This window comes from Mytilus trossulus, chromosome 11, assembly GCF_036588685.1.
Source record: "Mytilus trossulus isolate FHL-02 chromosome 11, PNRI_Mtr1.1.1.hap1, whole genome shotgun sequence".
Taxonomy (NCBI): domain Eukaryota; kingdom Metazoa; phylum Mollusca; class Bivalvia; order Mytilida; family Mytilidae; genus Mytilus; species Mytilus trossulus.
The window spans coordinates 39,855,184-39,878,571 of record NC_086383.1 but is presented as its reverse complement, the minus strand read 5'-3'; the positions used below and the strand labels follow the sequence as shown (position 1 = coordinate 39,878,571).

Below are 23,388 nucleotides of genomic sequence, written 5' to 3'. Positions count from 1 at the left end.
CATGTTTCATGTTTTTGATTCTACATAAATATACTTTTTATTTTGAATGAGTTACTTTCATATAAATCATACAAATTTTCATATTTTAAATAGTATCTAAATATGCAGTATACCAATATCTTGTATCTAATAAATCAAGTTAAACCAGATGTAAAAACAAATAACAAATCAGCTTTTTGAGAAACGTAAGGATACACACAAATAATATTCCGGCTAAAGGCCTCCGATATTAAATCAAATTATCAAAATCATTCAAGACATATTGAAATAAGCATTATATGATGTTTGAATGATGTGATTTACTGCTTGTGCATTGCTTTGTCGTATGAAATCTGATCATCGCAAGAACTTCTTAGTTTCATCTATTTTTTTTTCTCTCTCTTTTATAGATTTATAAGACGTCGAAAATAGATAAATATATGATTGACCGCGTGTAGCTTTTTAATTTCCTTTTTCTTAGGCTTTTGATTAAATATGTATATAAAATAAGTTGCAAATAACCGTCAGACACTATTTTGGCAAATTTTGTTGTTTTTCAAATAGCCTTTTTAAACATATTTTAACATATATCACAACATTTGTGTTGAAAAAGAAATTTCTTCTATACAAATGAGATCTGGTGCACTTTTATATTCATAATATACTGCAAATAGAAACGCACAAGGACTTGCATAGGCATCCACGATAACTTACAGCTACATGCTTTTGGTCAATTGTTATGCTGTGGTAAACGATTAATACATGTTGTTAATTAGCCTTTCAGAATAAGCTTTGATCAAAATGTCGGTATCATTCGTATCCATTGTTGATGAATGGTTTTCCTATCGAACAAGACATAACGGATTGTAACTAAAACCGTGTCATCTATCTACAAAACAATCTTCTTTACACCCTAAATAGTACTTGAGTGCACTTTCGAATTTGCTTGAAACGTACATCTTTTTTTTTAACTATTGGGGTCTTGTCAGATGTTGGTTTTGGTGGAGTTTCTCATTTATTTTCTTTCCAAAAACGTTTGTATGACCGTTCAATCCCTGGTTGTGCTTTTTTTTAAATATCAATGACGCATGCCTTCTGTAAGAATAAGATCATTCTCTCGGATTTAAAAATAATCTTCTGTAAAAACATATCCCAATGATGTTTGAATTAGATCTGAAGCACATTTGTTTAAAGATAATATATAGTATTGTCGACTAGCTAGATTTATTAACAATCATCATGCATGTATTCGTTACTTGCACAATATTAGCAAACATTTAAAAAAAAATTTAGCTTTGACCTATCGGTAAAGCGGCCAAAGGGAAATAATTGCAGTATTTTTATAAGCAGTTTATCATTTCGATAAATTGTTCTCCATTTGTTTATAGTTAGTTTTGAATTGTATTTCAACGCAGCTGTTTAATAATGCTCTTGATTTAATCAACGTTGTAAAAAAATGTTGTTATAACTGCATTGTAAGGTAGACATTGTATGGTGAAATCAAAATTGAAATCATTTGATATAATTTTTATTCATCATGTACTTTTGAAGCTCATAAAATCAGGTAAAACGCGGTAATATAATATGATTTGTAAAAGTTTTTATGCAAGACAAATGATTGTTATTTTATGTATTCCACTCAGCAACTGAGTTCTCCGAAGACTCTTATATATTCATAACGTAGTTTGTTGGTAAGCGAATATTGATCACTTTAATATAGAGATATTCAGAGAGGTTACAAATAACTCATGCAAAAAAAAAGAATCGCTATGTTGTGATGTTACACTGTTGTTTGCAGGTAAGTGTGAAAGTGGGTACCTATTAAAACGTTTAAACCCGCTGCATTTGATTGCACTTGTCCTAAGTCAGGAACCTGGTGTTCAGTGGTTGTCGTCTGTTGATGCGATTCAGAAATGTTTCTCGTTACTAGTTTATGATTTAGATTAGACAGTTGTTTTTTCCGTTTGAATGGTTTTACTCTTACTTGTCATGATTTGGGTCCTTGGTAGCTTGCAGGACGGTGTAAGCAAAGGCTACGTGTTGAAGGCCCTACGTTGACCTATAATGGTTTACTTTTTACAGATTGTTACTTGCATGGAGAGTCGTCTCATTGGCACTCATACCACATCTTCTTATATTTACTTAACATGAGTATCCATAGTTTACCTGTACAGGTATGTACCAAATAAGGAATGATACAGTTGTTTTCCGTTCGTTCATATAGTAGTACGTTTGTCTTTTCCAGGTTTTATGGGAATCATTTTTTTTTTATTTAGATTAGAGTTTGGAATTTTTGGTAAATACATTTTATATGTAATACATACTTCTGTATGATTTATAAGATCTAAGGTTTAGTTATCTTTCGTTTATCCGAAGAAATCTTAGTTCAGATCTGTACTTTGTACACCATTGCAGCCTGTGTTTTTGTAAGATATCGTTATTCTTTGTATAGATCAGATGAGTTAACCCCTTCTCAACTGATTTTTATAGTTTGTTCATATGGTGTGTTGTCACACTACTGTCCCAGTTTATAGTGTTGGTTCGGTGCTCATAAACGTGTTAACCCCACAAAAATATTTCTGTACCAGACCAAAATCAGACGTATGTCATTCAGTGGTTATTGTTTGTTCATGTCTATTCTATTCTTTCCTTAACTAATGTATTTCGATGTATATGGTAAATTTCTAATTGATTGGTTTCGTTTATAGGCGAAACCTTTAATGGACGACTACGTGGTATGTTTTTCCTCATTGTTAAAGATATTTGTTACATGTTGAAGACAGAGAGCAGATAAGTTTAATGTAGGAGATTATATTGTGTCCAATCATCATCCATTCAAAAATGTGTTGGTTTTTTTTCAATATTGAGAACGAAATCCAAACCATTTCATCATTTGAATTCACCAGTTAATCCTTTTTAACTATCAATAGAACATTTTGGCAATTTCAACCTGACAGCATTGTTTGGACCTCACATATTCGACAATAAACTTAAGACTTCGAGGACACTTGGAGCTGACGATCTGGCATCGACAGTTTTTATCTATTCATTTGTTTACTTTTTTATATAATGATGTCAATTCGCAATGAGGTTTTTCTCAAACAACACAGAATAATTCAAACCTGCGGAGTACTTAAATCAAGATGAAAGGTTTAATTGCATTATGCATTTACTAGTATTATTTAACAATTGAAGATCTTGAAATGTATCAACATGTTGTAATATCGTGTAGTCGACCTTTGACCTTTTATTAAAAATAACAACGCGTTTTGTTGTTCTGAATAAATTGCTAACGAATCTTACAGCAATTCTCTATCACAATAATGTGTCACTCTTTAGTCAGATTTGTGTCACTTTGTCACTCTTACTTCCGGTTCATGTCACTTTCTCATTCTTACTTTCGGTTCTGGTCACTTTCTCATCCTTACTTCCGGTTCATGTCTATTTATTATTCTTACTTCCGGTTCATGTCACTTTCTCATTTGTGTATCATTGCAATATGTCTTACTGCCGGTCTTGTATTTCTCGTTGTAAACGTGTTTAACATCTGACAAACAGATTGCTGCCTCTATATCACATCTACAGAAATTTAATTTACAAGGATCACTGTCATCTGTAACAAACAAAAAAAAGAAATGTACTCAAAACGACGAATAAATCACATGACTAAAGGAAGCCTCTTGACTAATTGATTCGTAAAATACTCATTGTTAAATTTCTATTTTTGGAAGTATTACACAACATAACGTTGCATTTTTAAATGGTTGTACAGCTGCTTGTCGGGATTTTACTGGAGTAGTAAAGCATACAATAATGGTGTGATAGGAGTGTCAATAAGACAACTCTCTATCAAAATTGCAATGTATTAAAAGTTAACAGTTATAGGTCAAAGTACGGCATTCAACACAAATCAGTAGATGTTACATGTATATTTTAGAAACCCGGATTTCGTTTTCGATTTTGTGTCCTCTTTCTGATGTTCATGTACGAATCTAAAATGGTTTGTTGTGCAATTTACAATCTCACAACACTCATAGGATGTGTCCTTCTACTCCACATCTTGACTTGCGCACTTGGCTATGACAAATCAATAATATGTAGCTGGGTGAGTTCAGATGTCAACAATCAACACAAATTTTCATATGCCGTTGGTTTTCTCTATTGAATTGTTTTCGAAATTGGCTTTGCTCATTGTTGGAGGCCGTACGGTAACCTATAGTTGTTAATTTAAGTGTCATTTGTTCTCATGTGTCTCGTTGGAAATCTTACATATTTTCTATTTTTATAAATGTAAAAAAAAACATAAATGCCCCTCAAAAGTATTTTTAGATCTATATCTGAAGCATAGAACAAGTACATCGTGGACAACTGAATTCAAAAATAGTTGTTCCGTACCAGAAAACAAGACACAAGTACTCGAATTAATCAAAACTAAACAGGGCAAAATGCATTGGCGGATCAAGGAGGCAGAATGGGGGGGGGGGGGTCCCAGGGGTTGGAAGCCCCCTTTTTGTTGGCCGATCAATGCACTTGAATGGGGACATATAGTTGGACACCCCCCCCCCCTCTTTTTCCTTGGTTTGGGAATCCCCTTTTTTAGCCTCTGGTCTTTTTTAGTCTTGTATGATTTTTAATTTTAGTTTATTGTCTATAATTCGGAGTTTAGCCCATTACCACTGTCATGACTGTACTAGTATTCATATTTTTTAGGGGCCAGCTGAGAGACACCTACGGGTGCGGGAATTCTCGCTACATTGAAGACCCATTGGTGGCCTTCGGCTGTTGTCTGCTCTATGGTTGGGTGGTTGTCGCTTTGACACATTCACCATTTCCTTTCTCAAATGTATATAGTATCATATACGGATATCGATGCTAGTAGCAAGACTTAGTGCTTTGTCTCATCTTTTCTTTTAGATTATCGATCATATTTTAAACATATCAGTTGTGTTCATATTTATTTGTATCTTACGAATGCATAGATGTACTTACGACAGGTTAGTGTTTTGAAAAAACAAGTTCCATACGAGTAATATCGAGATGAATACGGGCATTGCTTGGCAAAAATATTTCGAATACACATATGATGTTGGAAACAGCATCTAAAATAATATTAAAAGCTCATATTCAACCATGCATCGGTCTATTTTACAAATGTTTTCCACGTGTATACTTCCCAAAGTCAATCGCTGATTGTTCTGTTGCAAAATGTGTTTTAAACAATATAACTGCGACTGCAGTCTAACATTTACATAGACAGGCTTTAAAATACAAAATACTTCAAATTATTGCGGTCAAAAGTTTTTGTAACATCGTCTACTGCTAATTAAATGTCATGTGAAGATGGATGACAGCTTAACGTCCAGAGGCAAGCTAATATGCATTTCAGGACGATAACACTTTGATGTAATATGAATATTAAACCTGCTTTATACTAAAACCAACAAATCGAGACGGACTTTCAACTTGCCAGTCCGCATAGGTCATCTTATTCGAAAACATTATTTTGACTCTTTGATCTTACTTCATTATGGTGCGGAGAAGCAGCAAATACCAATTTTAAAGTCTTTGGATTGATTCGGTTCGGGCCTACGACATCCCACACTAGAAGCACACAAGCTAGGTACCACGAGAACATCGAGGGGGTTACCAGACATGTGAAACTAAGGCCGTGTTCACATTGACCTAATTTCGGTGTTGTGTTAGTGTAACTCACACGTAATAAACTAAACACAATTGCGTTCCCATTGATAAAACTCAATGTTTACATGTAGTTTAAATCATGTTTTGCCTACACACAGTCGATAGTCAATGTAGGCCTTGTGTAGGTTAAGTGTACACAAAATTAGGCATTGAGGACATTAGTTTTATCGTGTATATATTTAAGGAGGAAACTATTTTTGAGTAAAATTGATATTTTTGATAATTATAAGTTGTCTAAATTTTACAGATTTTTTTTTGTTAAACAAAAATTAACGTACTTTATTAACCCCTAATCAAGACTCAAAGCAGCATCATTGCCGAACCCATAAGACAGCAACCAATTGATTTTCGGGGGGGGGGGGCTATTATAGTCGAGTATAAAACGTAAAGGCAAGGGGGAGGGTGGTGAGCTATGGATTTTATTAAAAAAAAATTTGTTTGTTTCACCCTCAGCTGCCACTATATATAATGCTAAAATTGATTTCGACTTGTCACCAAAATTTGTCCTGAAAAAAATCAATAGCTCACGCCATCCCCTCCCCCTCCACAAAAAATGAAGTAAATAGTTGCTGCTTAACTCATTTCAAAAGGTCTTCCTGAATCGACTTGACGTACACAGAAATATTCGCCACTGGTCTTTACTCAAAAAACGATTCACGCATATATGCATGTCTAAAAAGAGTGTAACTTAAACGATATGTTTGTCTAGTATCTCAGTTCCGTTAAATAACACGTAAAATAAATTTAAAAAAACCGTTACCCTATTCCTTTACCAAATACTCCTTGGAGAAGAAATATCATTTGAAACGAACAGAAAAGATAAAAATGTAGTGATCCCTAATATCTCAATCCGTTTTTTCGGCTGTAAGCACGCTGTTGCAGCTAACGTTTTCTAATGCGTTATCGAGACATCTCTCGTATATTCAAACTACTGCAAATTATAAAAATGGCTTTCATAAAGTAGCAACCACTTAACTTAAAAAAAAGGGGGAGGGTTATTTTTTTTTATCTGTGTCAGATTTTTTTTCGCGCGTACGTTTTTATTTCTTTTTTTTTTCGATGCTGGTGATCAAATACTTTTTTTTCAATATTTAACACTATAATGTATGGGGAAACTCTTGATTCAGAATAAAAAAAATTATCATCTGTATGACCATTTTTTTTTTATCAAATTGGGGATCGGATATTTCCATTCCAACCCCTCACCCCCTTTGAAGTCAAATGGTTGTTCCCTTACCGCTAGAAAAAATTTCCAAAAAATTTGAATTCAGTTCTACGTAATGAACATTTAAATGACATATAGTTTACAAGTGGGAACAAATCTTATGTACAGGTAGCTAAACAAGGTGTATAGAAGTGAACAAATGTAATGTGAAACAAGTGTACACTACACTAAACTAATTGTAAACATGTTTACTCTACACGGCGTTTGGTGTGAACACGGCCTAAAGCGTACACGTGTTAGATGTTATTCAAATAACATCATCAACAATAAGGCAAACTCAGTTTTAGATTATTTTGAATTAAAGTAAAGGTTCAAAAGTTACCTGTCTAATTTGTCAACGGACATTCCATTTCCTGTCTGACCGCACCAACATCCATATCCGTTCAAGTCGTCAGCAAAATATATGTCTCCTGACTTTGCTTTTAATAAGAAATGAATCCGGTATATATCGTGAAGATCATCTATAAAGATAGAAACAAATACTTTTCTAAAATAGATGTTTTACAACTTTTTTCCTTGTCAACCCTAGCATTCACAAACACGAGCATATGGGACAAATTGCATAAGCAAGGGAACTGGCCCCTGTTTCACAAAAACAACTAGTCATTAAAATTGATCGTAAGTATACTGCATTGTTCATAACTTACGGTCAATCTTAGTTGTAAGTTTTTTTGTGAGACCGACTCCGGACGCTTTTCTTGCAATTCCTAATCTCTAATATCGGACAAGGAGTTCAGTGTGAAGCAAAAATTCGCACTTCATTAAAATGATGGTCCTTAGCACTGGTTTTATCTGCATGATTTGCTACCTGTCGTTTATGCTCTATCGCCCTTCAAGAGGGTTTGAATGGGGTTTATAGAATACAAAATAATTGGATAAATATGCAGAACAAAAGGCTAAATAAAAGAATAGTGGAAAATCGGCCCACCCACCACCACCTTCTCTTATACTTAGCCTCTTTTTTGGGGGGCAATGAACTGCGACTGTGATTAAATTGTACTTCGTATCGTACAAGTACAGAGTTCTATGTTAAAAGACAAATATTGCTGTGATAATTTACATTACGAAATTACATTATTCTGATCTAGATAATGTATAAAATGTGTGTCTTTAACTGATATTATTCATCAAATAAAAATAGTCTAGCTTGAAAAATGAAATCGTTTGAGCTCTGTTTCGCCTTTTATACAAAAAGCACATTTTACGTAAACAAAAACAACGATATATTTTGAAATATCAAAGCACGATACCTGCCGCGCCAAAGAAAGGCTAAAATCCTGATGTTATTATTATCTTTGTGTTTCAATTTTCTGATGTATTGGTACATGATGCTAATGTATAATATAATATTACCTTGCGTAGATTCTATTTCAATATTGTAAGACACAATATTCATAATTTGCTGCAGCCATGTAACCTTTACATCCCGTTTCAGTATAGCTACGTTGTATAAAAAAAGAAAAGTGATATTGACGTTAATATGACAGATCTTAGGAAGGTTTGATGGTTTTTTTTATCCTGTGAAAACAAGTTATTGTGCAAATTATAGTTTGTTTCTTTTGTGTTGCTTTATTTCAATATAATTCTTTTATGATATATGCATATCTACAAATACTGCATTGCGATTGGTCAGTTAGGATTTCTTCTCTTTGTTTTCACAAGATCATGTTGCCGAAACTACTTTCGCTATTTATGATGCGTTTTTAATATCTACTGCAATGTATTCATAAACGGCACACACGAATGGATCACTATAAGGTTCAAAGAAAGGCGAAATAGAAGAAAAAAACAATTAGCAGGCTATACATTGTGAACGATATTATTATAATGTGATAACTAGCCGATGCATTTTGGACTAACTTAAATATTTAGGTTGTAAGAGTACATGTTGTAAGACAAATTAATACATTTGTACTTGTAACAATGTTTGTTTTGGAACTGGCACAGTCTTCGCATCAATTACATGTACCTCTAAAAAACAAAAGGGTTAATCCTATAGTAATACTATACAAATCGAGCTTTCTTGGTACTTGGAAGTCAATTCGACAATGTTACAATTATACCGTTTGCCTCGTTTTTCCGACTGATTACATTCTAGTATATATATATATTTCGTATCAAATTGCCCGGGATCATTAGACAAAATATTACATATTACTTGAGGCATAACTGTGGGGTTGTAGCAGTTTCCATCAATGGAGTTTTAAAAGTACATAAAGCAAAATAAGCAATGAAATTTATCTGAACAAATGAAATTAATCTGAACAAATGAAATACTACCTACCTGCCGAAATGCCAACAATAATTAGCAAAGCTATCGATAAAATAAGGTATCTTATTTTCATTGTATATAAATTCTTTTGGACACGTGCTTACATCTGTAATATGAAAGTCACCCTAATCTAAATGTAAAAAAGAGAAACAGTTTTAGTTCTTACGAAAGTACAAAATATATGTACATGTATGTTTGTTTACAAATCTAAAAAAATAACTAGGGGGGCAATCAACTGGTTTGCTAAAGGGGATGACAGGAGTATATTGAATATGATTATCCCTCATCTGATAACTGCTGAACATAACTAACCTTGCATAAGACCGGTGAAAATTAAACGAAAACGTTACGAAAAAGTAAGATTCAATCAGGTCGAAAAGCGAGAACTATAAGAATATATAGAATAAATAACAACAGTGGAATATGAATAGTCAATGATAAAATCCTCCCGCAATTATATCCCCCTCCCCCAACTGTAATAAAATGGCGTCTGCCAACTTACGAGCGCATAATCTTATGTTTGCACTTTGTGTCTTTCATTGTTTTGTAGGTTTTTGTTGGGTTTTTTTTTGTCTCGAGCAATCTAATGATTCAAACTCTTACTACTGCACTATAACAGTTTGCTTTTTTATTATGATACAGAAGACGTGTTTCAGCTGTTATGCATACAGAAGAAATGTTTGAGTTGTTACTAAAGAAGTGTTTAAGCTGTTACTGAGGACATGTTTAAGCTGTTGCAGAAGACGTGTTTAAGCTGTTACTGAGGACATATTTAAGCTGTTAAAGAATACATAATTAAGCTGGTGCTTTAGAAATGTTTATGCTGTTTCTAAAGACATGTTTAAACAGTTACAGAAGGCTTATTTAGGCTGTTAAAGAAATAAGTTTAAGCACTTACAAAAGACATGTACATGTGAAAACATATCTAATCTGTTACAGAAGGCATCTGTAAGCTGTCATAAAATACTTGTTTCCGCGCTGTTACAGAAGGCGTGTTTAGACATTCTGTATGTGTCTCTCAACACTTTTTGCCTGTTATTCATAATTGTTTTTTTGTTTTCTGTAATATCAGTAATCAGCTGAATCAGGCCGTTGGCTTTCTTGTCGAAGCTGATTTATAATTTGTCAACTTGTTCTTTTTTTATATTTTTCCATGTATGTTCCTGTTTTAATTTTTTTTTATGATATTTACTAAAATTGAGAATGGAAACAGGGATTGTGTCAAAGACACACAAACCCGACCAAATAACAGAAAACAGCACACGGCTTGGTCACTATGTACCGTATCTGATACTTTTAGATAAGCAGGGGAAATTCAATTATATTAAATATCTAACCTTGCTTCATCCACGACAAAAATTAGTGAATGATGTGGTTTATACATGTATATATACATTTTTGTAATTATTTTCTAATAGAAAAGAAAATATATCGGGTGTACATTCGGGAAACAAAATCAGTACATGCAAGGAAACAAAACACAAAAAGCAAAGCTGTTCTTTATTTCAAAGTCGCAGTGAGTTCTACAAACGGAGCAAAAAAATCTCACATCACTGCAAGTTTAATACCCCAGCCCCTTGTACCGGTTTGAGCTTATATCTTTAAAAAATGACGACCAAACCACAACGATTCATTGAAAAATAAAGCTACGGATTAATACCAATGAAATACATCTTGCAAAGTAATCAAACACCTACGCTGGTTTCGTCCTTAGTAACATTCGGATCTCTGGAGCAAACAGACAAAGGACAGGAAACCAGTCTTATATGTTTATGGTTGTTCAATTATTTAGATTCAAGTGTTCCTGGTATCTCCAGAAGAAACAACTGCTAAAACATGTTTAGCAAACGTAAACTATTGACACCAGGATTGAGCGGATATATGATTTACGCTGATTTTTTTTTAAATAGGGCAAGTTTCAAATGAAAAAGTTAGTCCATGATTTTCGCCACTTGAAACAGGATTATTGTGTATTTACTCCATCTAATTAACTTAATTTTTAAATTGGTTAAAATACATTGTCAAATAATGAGAGAAAAAAGAGGCGTCAGATACCAAAGGGACACTAAAAGTTATAAGTCGAACTAAACTGACAATGCTATGGCTAATGAAGGAAAGGACCAACACACAAACAATTTGTTTTCTACATTTGCTAGAGGTATAGGGAAGGGTGAGATACTTCGGGATTGTAAGCAGATCCTGCTCCACATATGGCACCCGTGGTGTAGTTCATACATGTATCAGTACTTTTCCGGTAATACGTCTAATTCGGTAGGTCACATTCGGGAAAATAGAAGGGATTCTATTTACGACTTTTAAAAAGAAAATATCCGCTATATTCTATAAAATGAATATTCCATAATGACCAACCAATTCAACTCGTGATGATGTCCGTAAATTTTACACAGGGATGGTTTCACCTCATCTTGCTTTTATATCTTCTTTATGAGCAAGAACCCTCTATCAGAGAAATCGTGATAGGACATACAAGTTCGGGCTGAGAGATATATAATCCGTATACAGCTGGCGTTGCTAGCATGTTTATAATAGAAATGGAAAGTTCACAATTTGGAAGCTGACATAATCTCTTTATCGTAGAATTTTTTTTCAACCGACCACAATTGTCCTTTCTAGATGTAAATCAAGATACTTTACCAACTTACATTGTAACTGTGTTTGTCGTTTCCTTTATCTTAAGTTCAATGGGGTAGATTCGTTCAACAAAGTCATCAAAGTTTTGAATTATTTAGTGAGAGAAAATCATATATGTAAAGTAAGATTGATCAATCCCTCAGACAAAATACATGTACGTGTGTCTTCTCTGGCCTTTCTTTTTAAGTAGTTTCGTATTTACCGAAAAAGCTATGAGTTAATCATTTGCATGAGGATTTTACAGAACAAGTGTTATTCAAAGATGGGGAAATATACCCTTAAAATTTGAGGAACACATAAAGACGCTAATGTATGTTGATAGACTATGATATGCCACATTTTTTAGTAAGGTGACCAAATGTAACATATTGCATTGTTAGGAGAAACACGTGATTTATTTAAAGCCATGTAGCAAAAGGGATTTGTAGCAATGTTTTTTTAGACAGTCTCTCCCCGATTTTTTCAATAAAGAGACTGATTAAGAAGAAAAGGACGACAACCCTGTCTGTATGGGGGATTGGTATGACAACGGATTGCGGCTTCGAAGCTCGGAAAAATTTCAGCAATAAAGAAATAGCTTAGGAGTACTTTTTTTAAATTGACACTTGAAAGTACTGAACTATTATATCAAGAATACATCTATCAATTCAAGTTCAAGCAAAACAACAATTGTACATGTCATATATATAATTACATAAATCAATATGATACTTTTTTCATCAACGTGCTTAAATTATTTTCAAATTCGAAATTGTGTATCTTATATCTTTGAGCATTTCTGATGAAGGTAAATCCAGAAAAACGCTTCGGACGCATACAATTATTTAACGCGTTGTTTTATATAGTCTTCCGTAACATGATTGTTATAGCAATGTTGTTTGGTGTAATTCAATGCTCCGTGTTGAAGTCAATACTTTGACCAATAATAGTTTACTTTTTACAAATTGTGACTTAGATTGGGAGTTGTCAAATTGTCATTCATACTACATCTTCTAATATCTGTCTTTAGTATTAATTATCGGTTTTTTTTCCATCGAAGCTACAAAATGTCAATAACACAAGACTTCTATATAACTTGTCATTCTTCTGCACCCCTAAAGCTATATTTGAAAAGTATCTGGTGGTGTATGTTTTTTTGTTTTTTTATCTTAAACAAGTTAAAAACATATACAGTTGACGCAAAAGAAACAAAAGACGCAATCAAAACTTGTATTTTGAAGAGATGCCATCAAAATCCTTGCACAAAAAAATAGAATACCGACAAAAAAGTTACTAAAACAATACTAAATTAACAATTAATACAAACTGAACATGTGCGACTTGTACTTGTGTTCAACAATGTGTTGACTTAAATATTTGAATTTTGTAATTCGTTTTTTAATCATGTAGGGACAAATATCACTAAAAATAAAAACCTACCTTGTTCCAATAGTTTAAAACGACAAACGATTATACTTATATAATAAAATCTTTACGTTGTTTTATTCGATCTGGTCAAGTTCATGCTTTAGGCCTTTTGTGAATCCCTGGACATTAACATCTAATTATCAGCTATTTTGTATACATGTGATAAAATAACATGCTGTTCACATATTGTAACTCGTGAGAGTATATGTGTGATACACTAGGGTATATTATTTTTATCATTTACATGATTGACATACAATTGAACAAGAGGAAAAAATCGGAAAAATCACCTGTCCATAACAGGGAATTTCTATACTAACTAGTATAGAAAGTCCCTGTCCATAATTAGCGGCTTTTTATCATGCAGTGAATACAAAAAAAGTCATATTGAATTTCTCACAATTTATTTTCACCTACATGTACATTTGTACATATTTGAATGGAGTAATTTTGGGGCCCTTTATAGCTTGTTGTTCGGTGTGAGCCAAGGCTCCATGTTGGAGGCCGTACTTTAACCTATAATGGTTTACTTTTTAAATTGTTATTTGGATGGAGAGTTGTCTCATTGGCACTCACACCACATCTTCCTATATCTATGTATACTTAAAAGTATTTCCATTGTGATACACCTGCTCATTGAAGTAACATGGAAAGTAAAAACAACGATTAATTAGCATGTATTGATGACCTGCAGAGCTCTGTACCAACGTCACATATGATTTTATCAAATCATTGTCTCATCGACAAGACCCCTTAGGTTACTATTTGTGATTACGCGGTTGTTAAATGACATCTGGAATTTCTCATCAGTCACGTGATGTAATCGATTACGGTAATTATAAAGCACCTGTGGTTAATCCCTAGTTTATTAGTTAAAGATAGCTTTGAAAATATTTCCTTTGAAAAATTAAAATTAACTATGCGTGTGAAGTTAGCAGCCGGTTCGTTATTCGATATTCGATATTCAATATCCAACCGGCTGCTAGCAGTCAGTTGGATATTCAAAAATTAAGTTGAAAATAAAAAAAGAATAATACTTAATAAGTTAACCATTAAAAGCATGCATTTTATAGTTAAAAGAACTGATAAGATACGTAGGAAATAGTTTCATGTCCTCTTCAAGCTGTCGCAAATTCTCGTTGTTCTCGAATAAAAATCCTTTTCTAATTTGCATATTTGTCCAAATGTAATTATAGATTGTAGTCAATAAAAAAAAATCAAAGAGTTACAGTACTTTTATACAGGATTTTTCTTAAAAACAAAAACCAAAACCGATTACTCTAGAAAACAATTAGGATTATAAATAGAAATATTTATGGACAGCCCATAAAAGACATATATAGTGAAAAGCTACCTGAGACCGCTTAAATGAGGGTGACACCCCCTGGTCTTTCAATGTCCACAAAATTTAAGTAAATCATTGACTCTGTATATATAAAGGTTGTATCAGAAGGATTGCACAGAATAATGTCATATTCGATATCTATGGAGGGCTTGTATTGTCACTTTTCAGCTAAAAATATCAAAATTTTAAGACAAAGGGCAAAGGGCAATGGTGAGAGCCCCCTAATTGCTCAATCTTTCTAATATTATGCAGACATTTAGTCAATAGGTAGATACACACGTGACTTAAAGGTATTTGGGTAGACTTCCTGTCTTTAATGGTTAATGACCATTCCTACGTATCTTATCAGTCCTTTTGACTATGAAAATCGTGCTTTTTATGATTTCCAGTATTTAATTTTCTTATGATTTTTCACTAAATTTTGAATATAAAACTGGCTGCTAGCAGCCGGTTGGAAAGTGAATATCGAATAACGAATAACGAACCGGCTGCTTACTTCTCATACATAAATTAACTAATGAAAACAGTAAAATATTCTTGTACAGTAAAATATAAACAAAATATGAAATAGACAAATACATTTCTAAAAATAGTTTTGAAAATAGAAAATTATTATGTTAAATGCGAGTAAGTGACCATTTCTTGGAAATAGAGAGGGGTAGATATAAAAGAATTCAAAGAGAAAATAGAATATGTAAACATTGTAATATAAATGCGGTTGAAGATGAAACCCACCTTTTCTTAAAATGTAAAATTAATAAATCTTTTCGTAATCAGCTTTAAAAAGATATAAATGATATGTGTCTAGAATACTTTAATTTGTCTGGAACAGATAGATTACAATTAATTATATCTTCATTTGATATTATGCAGCTTACTGTTCCGTTCATTAAAAGGTCATTTGCACTGAGGGGAGTGGATACAACGCCTGCATAAATATTACTGTTTTACCACTTTATATATGATGTTTAATATGTTATTTTTTCTATTGTGTATATTGTATTGTATTGTTTGTATATGCCTTCAACCTCCAGGGGTATAAATGTGCATTTCATAAATAAATAAATTAATAACAAGATGACGCTTTATAATATTACCATTTAAACTTTAAGAATGAAACTTAATTCAATACACTATGTTTGCTCGAAACATCAAATTTAATATTTTGATTGGTTGAATATGTGTCTCACCTCAATCTAATCGTACTCGAATGTTTTAAAACCGTTATTCACTAGAAGAAAATTGATTCGCGAACAGCGTTTTTTTTTTATAATAATTGTCAATCCATGATAAACAAAAAGTTAAAGATTCCTCGGCCCACTTAAGCAAGGGCAAGCAATTCGGTATGGTATTGGAGAAACAGACAATCTGTATTCACGTTGGTATCGATGTCTCATCAATATAAGAGCCACATAAGTTCAATTGTATGTCCACTTGTATTTTTTGTCTAATTGATGAGTTAAGCCTTTTTCAACTAATTTTTATAGTTCGTTCTTATGTTGTACTGTTATACCACTGTCCCAGGTTAGGAGAGGGTTGGGATCCCGCTAACATGTTTAACCCCGCCATATTATTGATGTATGTGCCTGTCCCAAGTCAGGAGCCTGTAATTCAGTGGTTGTCGTTTGTTTTTGTGTTACATATTTGTTTTTCTTTCATTTTTTTCATAAATAAGGCCGTTAGTTTTCTCGTTTGAATTGTTTAACATTGTCCTATCGGGGCTTTTTATAGCTGACTATGCGGTATGGGCAATGCTCATTGTTGAAGGCCGTACGGTGACCTATAGTTGTTAATGTTTGTGTCATTTCGGTCTTCTGTGGATAGTTGTCTCATTGGCAATCATACCACATCTTCTTTTTAATTTTAATCGCATCAAAGCAAAGATTCATAAACAAAGAAGATATAATCGAATGTTATTTCTTAAGTATACGGATTTTGGTTCCAAAATAACATAAGCAGGATTCCGACAATGAAATTCACTTCACTCTTTTAAGTTCCACAATTTGCGCTTCCTCCTTAATGACGTGAGGTTTCGACAAATAGTATGGAATTCCATTACACGCATGTTCTCGTAATGCTATTTTTTTTCATAATTATTAAATTTTAACTCGTCGTTTAGTTCTCCATTCCAGTACATGTATCGATTTAAATTGATAGAAATATTTTTTAATCAACAACTTTTCTAAGGTTACGATTTTTAGCCCTTGCTCCTGGACAGACCCAAGTAACAATATCAAGAAGAAACAATACAAGGAATGGCAACACCACAACAAGAATTCCCACAATTCCAATTGACTTCGATGACATCCGGTCGTCCTTTGCCGAAACTTTTGTATTCTTATAAGCTGTCGTTTCTTTTCGATCGACTGAAATTTCCTTTTGAATTTTAGCGATATTTTCCAATACTTCGTCTAATGTTGGCAAATGTGTACTGGTATCAGGTATTTGTAATGTTGGTGTGCGACTGGGATCATCATTAGGACATGCTTTTAAAAAATAGATATAAAATTATTTGTCATTGAGGGTGCAGAGATTTGGTTTATTTAAAATCATATAAGTTAAATCTACTTCTTTATACTAGTATTTGTTTGGCGCGATGTGCAGAGTGGATGTCTGATTTTGATTAGAAGTCAGGAAGGAGCTTGTTGTTCTGTGGTTGTCAATTGTTGGTGTGGTCTATATGTGTTTCTTATTTCTCGTTTGTTTTATATGTTCAACCATTGGTTTTCCTATTGGAAATAATCTACACTTGTCCTTTTGGAGCCATTGATAGCTTGATGTTCGGTATGAGATTAGGCTCCGTGATGAAGGCCGTACTTTTACCTATATTTGTTAACTAGTTATAAATACATTGTGACTTCGGTATCCTGAGAGTTGTCTCCTTGTCGTTTATACCACACTTTCCTATCTATATTGTGTATTATTCAGCTTTGATTACTTCATAATATTTTAAAACAAGCTCTAAAATTAATTAAGTTAAAATAATAGAGATTATAAGGAAAATTTGGACTTGATAGATTCTTTTCTCAACAAATATTTTCGTATTTCTATAATTATATAGAGTAATATTACCGATTTTATAAATACTCAAGCGCCAAATCCCTCCGCATTTCTCTCCTTTATTTCCAAAGCATCCGTGATTACAATCTGTTTGTGGCATTGGAATAAATAGTGAGCTGTCGTTTCCACAGAAGCATTCATTTCCAACCTGTTATTTAAAAGTTTGTTTTAAATAGTTCATAGTAATATAAGAGTCTTGATTGAGATAGTTCAGTCCTGTATTCGTTAGTATTGTTTTTTATGTCATTTTTCATTACCCTTTAGGGGACCTCGGTAGCTGGGTGTTAGGGTTTACTGTAATCACTGAGGTTGTGAGTTCGAACCCGCTCATGCGGATGCGCTCGACTCCAATCCTAATTGACTAGGAGTGTCAAGTTTCCTATCGAAGGTCGGTCGTTTTCTCCCGGCAATCCGGCTTCCTTCACCAACAAAAAATGGCGTCCACGAAATAGCCGAAATGCGGTGCTTAAAAGTGGCGTCCAAACACCAAAAATCTAAATCAAAATCATTATCCTTTATATTTTTGTTCATTAATCTTTATTATTTATATTTTATCACCGCGTTATTCTATTGTCTTGATTTATAGAACCTTATGATTCTCTTTTCTTTATTGTTTTGTATATTTTGTTTTTTGAGGGAGGGGCTCTCATATTCTTATCATATAGGATCAGAATGATATTCCTTTATAAAATTATGCAATCAAGCCAAAAAATAAGTTAGCATTTCAGGGCGTCATAATTGTTAGGACTACAAAATAAAAAGCACGCCAAAGGTGAAGAGGACGGGTGAAAGATACCAGAGGTACATTCAAACTCATAGGTAGAACAAATAAACTGACAATAACACGGCTAAAAAAGACAAAGAACATAGACAAAAGTACATCAAACACATCACTTGTCCTAAGTCAGGAACTTAATGGTCAATGGTTGCCGTTTGTTGATGTGGTTCATAAATGGGTCTCGTTTCTTGTTGTTCAAAGACCGTTGGATTTCTCGTTTGAATAAATTTGCGCTAGTCATTATTGGGGTTCCTTTATAGCTGGCTGTTCGGTTTGAGCTTAGGCTCCGTGTTGAAGACCGTACTTTGACTTATAATGGTTTGTTTCTCTCTTTTATTACTAGGATGGATAGTTGTCTCCTTCCACACCTTCTAATATCTATTCGAAACTAAGGACTGTGGAACGCAAATTTGGATTATAAAGTTGTTGCTTTCATAAAAAGAGAAAGCGATTTTGTGTATTTCTGATTCGATTAAGGATGATCGATGACATCAGAACGATATAACACTAAGCTAAGCTTCACAGTTGTTACTGAAAGTAAATTAATATTTAACAAAAGCTATAAATAAACCCTAAGATTATTCAAACGGCCAAAATTTACAAAACTTTAATTGGGTGTCAATGATGCTTTTTATAATATATTTAAAAAAAAGAAGTTCAGGCTTCAGGGTCATAAAACTTACGAGCATAAATTTTGTACTCAAACTCGAAAATCAACCAATCAAACTGCTGAATTTCATGTTTCGAGCACGAATTTAGTGCTCAGAGCACTGAGCAAAGTTGTATGCCTTCAAGGCCTTGTCTTATGATAGATGACATGTCGTTACTTTACCAGGAACCATCATTATGACAAGTCGAACAGTCTTTCATACTTAAAGTACTTAGCGGAGAGGCAGCACATATCAAAGTCCATGGTTAGACCCGGCCTGAGTTCAAACTCACGACCTGCCACATTCAAGGTAGTAACAAATACAAGAGCAGTGTATGCTTTAGCAAAAAAACAATTAAGCGTACGTACCTCTGTCCCAATGTAGGTATAATTTGACATAGCACAACAATAGCTTGAACATCTTGTATTTGTCATGTAGTCTGAATATATCTTTTCATAAGGTACCGTTCTATTCTCCGAGTCTAGAAAGCATCCCAAATAATCGTAATACACTAAGAAAAATAAATAAATATGAAATAACGTTTGCAATTTTCTATCTTTATTCGCACTAGTTTCAATCAATCAACAATTAAATCTTGAATCATTTCCTAATTTAAAGCCCTTAGATGTAGCCAAAATATGGAAAAAAAAATAAACTCCAGCTTTTGATTTATATTTCTTCCATAGAGAGGACTATGTACCATACGGTGACAAATAGTTGTTAATTTCTGTGATATACTGGTGCCAGCACTGTCACTGTGCAGATTTACAAAAAAAACCGGAAATACCGATAGTGATGTTCCTTTGGCACCATTTAATGTTGTTTAGATTTCACAATTAGTTCGCTATGCCCGTGACTGTTGTGGCGGGATTTTTTTTAATTTATCGAACGTAATAAAATCAACGGTACCAATTTTGTTGCACCAGATGCGCATTTCGACAATACATGTCTCTTCAGTGATGCTCGTGGCCAAAATATTTGAAATCCAAAGCTTATATAAAAGATGAAGAGCTATAATCCAAAAGGTTCAAAAAGTATAGCCAAATTCGTGAAAGGAATCAGAGCTTTGCACGAGGGAGATACATTCCTTAATTTATAATAATTTTTAATATTTTGTAACAGCAAATTTTAATAACACAAAAAATCCGTATTTTCATGCCAGTACCGAAGTACTGGCTACTGGGCTGGTGATACCCTCGGGGACTAATAGTCCACCAGCAGAGGCATCGACCCAGTGGTAGTAATAAAATCAACGGTACCAATTTTGTTGCACCAGATGCGCATTTCGACAATACATGTCTCTTCAGTGATGCTCGTGGCCAAAATATTTGAAATCCAAAGCTTATATAAAAGATGAAGAGCTATAATCCAAAAGGTTCAAAAAGTAATCTATGTAATACTGGTAAATTATTAGGGAACTCTGCTGCTCAGTTTCATAACAAATAACTTTCCATAAAACAGCTAGTTTACTGTACAGATAAAGCTATACGTATAAACGTTAGCTTTATACGTCAATGACCCCAACTGACCTATAAGCCCTGCCTCCTTAATGTATTTCATCAACAACATCACGTCACGACCATGACAACGTAAAGTAACAATGGTCAAACTTTTTTCAATTTAAACTTTTATGTCTTCAAATTGGTTATTTATATATCATGTTTATCAAATGTTATTAATTAAGTTCATTTTTCCTTTCTAATTCCTTAATACGCCAATGTCTTACCACCTGGACTACGTCCATAGGGAAATACCCCAAAATGGTACCTCAAGAGGGAAATTCCAAACACTTGTTTTAACAATTTTTGTTACACGTTTTTTTCATTTTTCATTTTTTTTTTCGATTTCAGTGTAAAAACAATATACGTAAAGTGTCTTGAAATATGAAATTTATTTGTATTCGGCACGAAACGGGAAAATGCTCGGTAGAACCTCGCATTTTCCCGTTTCTAAGCCTCATACAAATAAATTTCATATTTCAAGACACTATACGTATATTGTCTAAATATATTGATAAGGGATTAATTGAAGAAGCAAAAAAGCAAAAAAATTAAGGGGTCAATGTGCTTGTTTTGGTGATATTAGCCATTGCAATTTCGGCGGGAAAATATTATCTCTTGACTTTTCATAGCTGTATCATTGATCAGTTAAAATTCTCAAAAACTATCAAAAATAAATAAAAATTTATAAAACTTTTACAAATTGCTTATAATTATACATGGAAAAGATTTATAAAAAGAAATATGGGGGTTCATGGGCATTTTTTTTTAAGGCATTGAAATGGATAAAACCAGAGGATTTCGAAAATCTGACAAAAAACTCCAAAACATGACAAAACATGACAAGCAAACATCCTTAAGCCAGGGATTTCGTTACCACAAATAACTTAAAACTAACCTTAACTAAATTCTTCCATAATACAAAGATTTGGTTGTACCTGTAAAAAAAACTTATTTCAAACTGTATAACACATCTTCTTATTTACGGAAATGTTGTTACCATGCCCGGAAATTTAGAAACGATTCGGTAAATTTATCAAACCTTTAGATAAACTTATTCTAAAGGGTTACCAATTGAACACTGTAATTAGATCATTGAATATTGTTTTTATTGGTATTAATATTGATTTTGTTATCATTAGATTAAAAGCAAATTAATAAAATATTATTGTTTTATACATATACACATTCATGGATTTACAATATGTCCATACCTGTTTTGCAAAAAGTCATGTTTTTCTCTGACTATTTATGACGTCTTTACACTAAATGCATTGGATGTTTATGTGTACTGACTGATAATTTAGTCTAAGATGCATGACTTTTAGTTATTAGTGGCTTTGAACTAGCTGTCAGTAACTGTGAATACTCTCAGATCAGTGCTTATTGTCTTTTTATTGTTAGGATATAAAATTGTCCGGTCACGTCCAATCTGTGTTATTGTTAGACATATTGCTATGTATATCCTTCAGATTAGTTAAGCCTTTTTCAAATGATTTGTATAGTTCGTTCTGTATTGTACTGTAACACCACTTTCCAAGGTAAGTGGCTAGTTAAGATTCTATTCACATGTTTAACCCCTCCACACTATGTATGTATGTGCCTGCCCCAAGTCAGGAGCCTGTTATTCAGTGGTTGTCGTTTGTTGATGTGTTAAATATTTGTTTTTCGATCCAGTGCTGTAAAAAAAAATGAACTGATAATTTTATTTGTCCGTAGAGCATTTCCGGATTTACCCTCATCAGGAACACTCATAGTCAAATGTTTGGAAGCCGAGGACGTATAAGTACCTAAACAGCTGATGAATGCTGTAACAAATTGAAAGCAACACGTTTAACAATTTTATGCGTCCGAAGCACTTTTCAAGCCTTCATCGATCTGGAATGCTCAAGCCAAATATTTGAAAGCCGAGGATGTATAAGAACCGATACGGTTGAAGAACTATCAGACAACAAATACCCAAAAGAAAAAGGCAAAATCCATCAAAGGTTAACTTTGCCTGATGGAGTTGAACCCTTAGTTTCTATAAAATTTAATAATTTATAAACGGACAAACTCAGAAAGGTTTCTTTTGAAACAAGTCAGTACCGAAGTAATACTGATCTGATGATACCCTCGGGGACTGATAGTCCACCAGCAGAGGTATCGAACCAGTGCTGTAAAAAATTGAAAACAACTTGTTTAATTATTTTATGCGTCAGAAGCGTTTTTCTGGAATTACTCTCATCAAGAACGCTCAAAGCCAAATACTGTAGTATTTGAAAGCTGCGGATGTATAAGTAAAAAAAGGTTGAAAAGCTATATTACAAAAAATACCTAAAAGAAAAAGGCATAAACCATCTAATGTCAACTTTGCCTGAGGGAGTTGAATCCTTAGTCAACGGACAGATAAAGAAAGGTTTATTATAAATCATGTCAGTAACATTTAAAGTCATATGAAACAAGCGACTGATGAAAAAGATTGGTAATCCAACTCTTGAACCAATGCATGCATATAGCATAAACGTAGTCTTCTGTGCACGATTTTACCATTTTTTTAAGAATCCATATCGTATAATCGTCAAAAAATATTTCACTCGGTTAGTATTGTTGTGAAAATATGGCAGTTAATCTATGGTCGTGTTTTGAAGCTGATGTTTACTAAATGTCCCCTTTTAAACAATAAACCAACAAGCATAGATATTGAGCTCGAGGTCAGCACGTATATGAAATGTACAGTAAGATATTTATAGGTATCATAACTAGTTAGAATGGGATATCGCTTGATACAAACTCGAGTTATTTAATTTTCATATAATGATAAACTAGCCTTCCGCGAGTT

General features: G+C 33.3%; 2 protein-coding genes across 6 annotated transcripts; both read right to left on the bottom strand.

Annotated features, from left to right (window-relative positions):
* Positions 1–3,423: 3,423 nt before the first annotated feature.
* Positions 3,424–13,445, bottom strand: LOC134690358 (basic phospholipase A2-like). Of its 5 annotated transcripts, none has more exons than XM_063550323.1 (6): positions 13,304–13,445; positions 9,189–9,306; positions 8,258–8,344; positions 7,227–7,365; positions 4,969–5,078; positions 3,424–3,592 (listed from the first exon to the last, which is right to left on the bottom strand). In XM_063550323.1, exons 2-6 carry the CDS (start codon positions 9,247–9,249, stop codon positions 3,450–3,452), a joined length of 540 nt encoding a protein of 179 aa, XP_063406393.1. In that variant the 5' UTR covers positions 9,250–9,306; positions 13,304–13,445; the 3' UTR covers positions 3,424–3,449. The 5 variants fall into 5 exon arrangements, with proteins under 5 accessions (XP_063406393.1, XP_063406394.1, XP_063406392.1 ...); XM_063550324.1 differs by having other exon boundaries at positions 9,189–9,282; positions 13,248–13,429; XM_063550322.1 differs by having other exon boundaries at positions 13,248–13,424.
* Positions 13,446–16,698: 3,253 nt separating this feature from the next.
* Positions 16,699–19,568, bottom strand: LOC134690539 (uncharacterized). The gene is made up of 3 exons (XM_063550500.1): positions 19,437–19,568; positions 17,653–17,788; positions 16,699–17,066 (listed from the first exon to the last, which is right to left on the bottom strand). The coding sequence occupies exons 1-3, from the start codon at positions 19,500–19,502 to the stop codon at positions 16,747–16,749; spliced, it is 522 nt and encodes a 173-aa protein (XP_063406570.1). The 5' UTR covers positions 19,503–19,568; the 3' UTR covers positions 16,699–16,746.
* Positions 19,569–23,388: the final 3,820 nt, after the last annotated feature.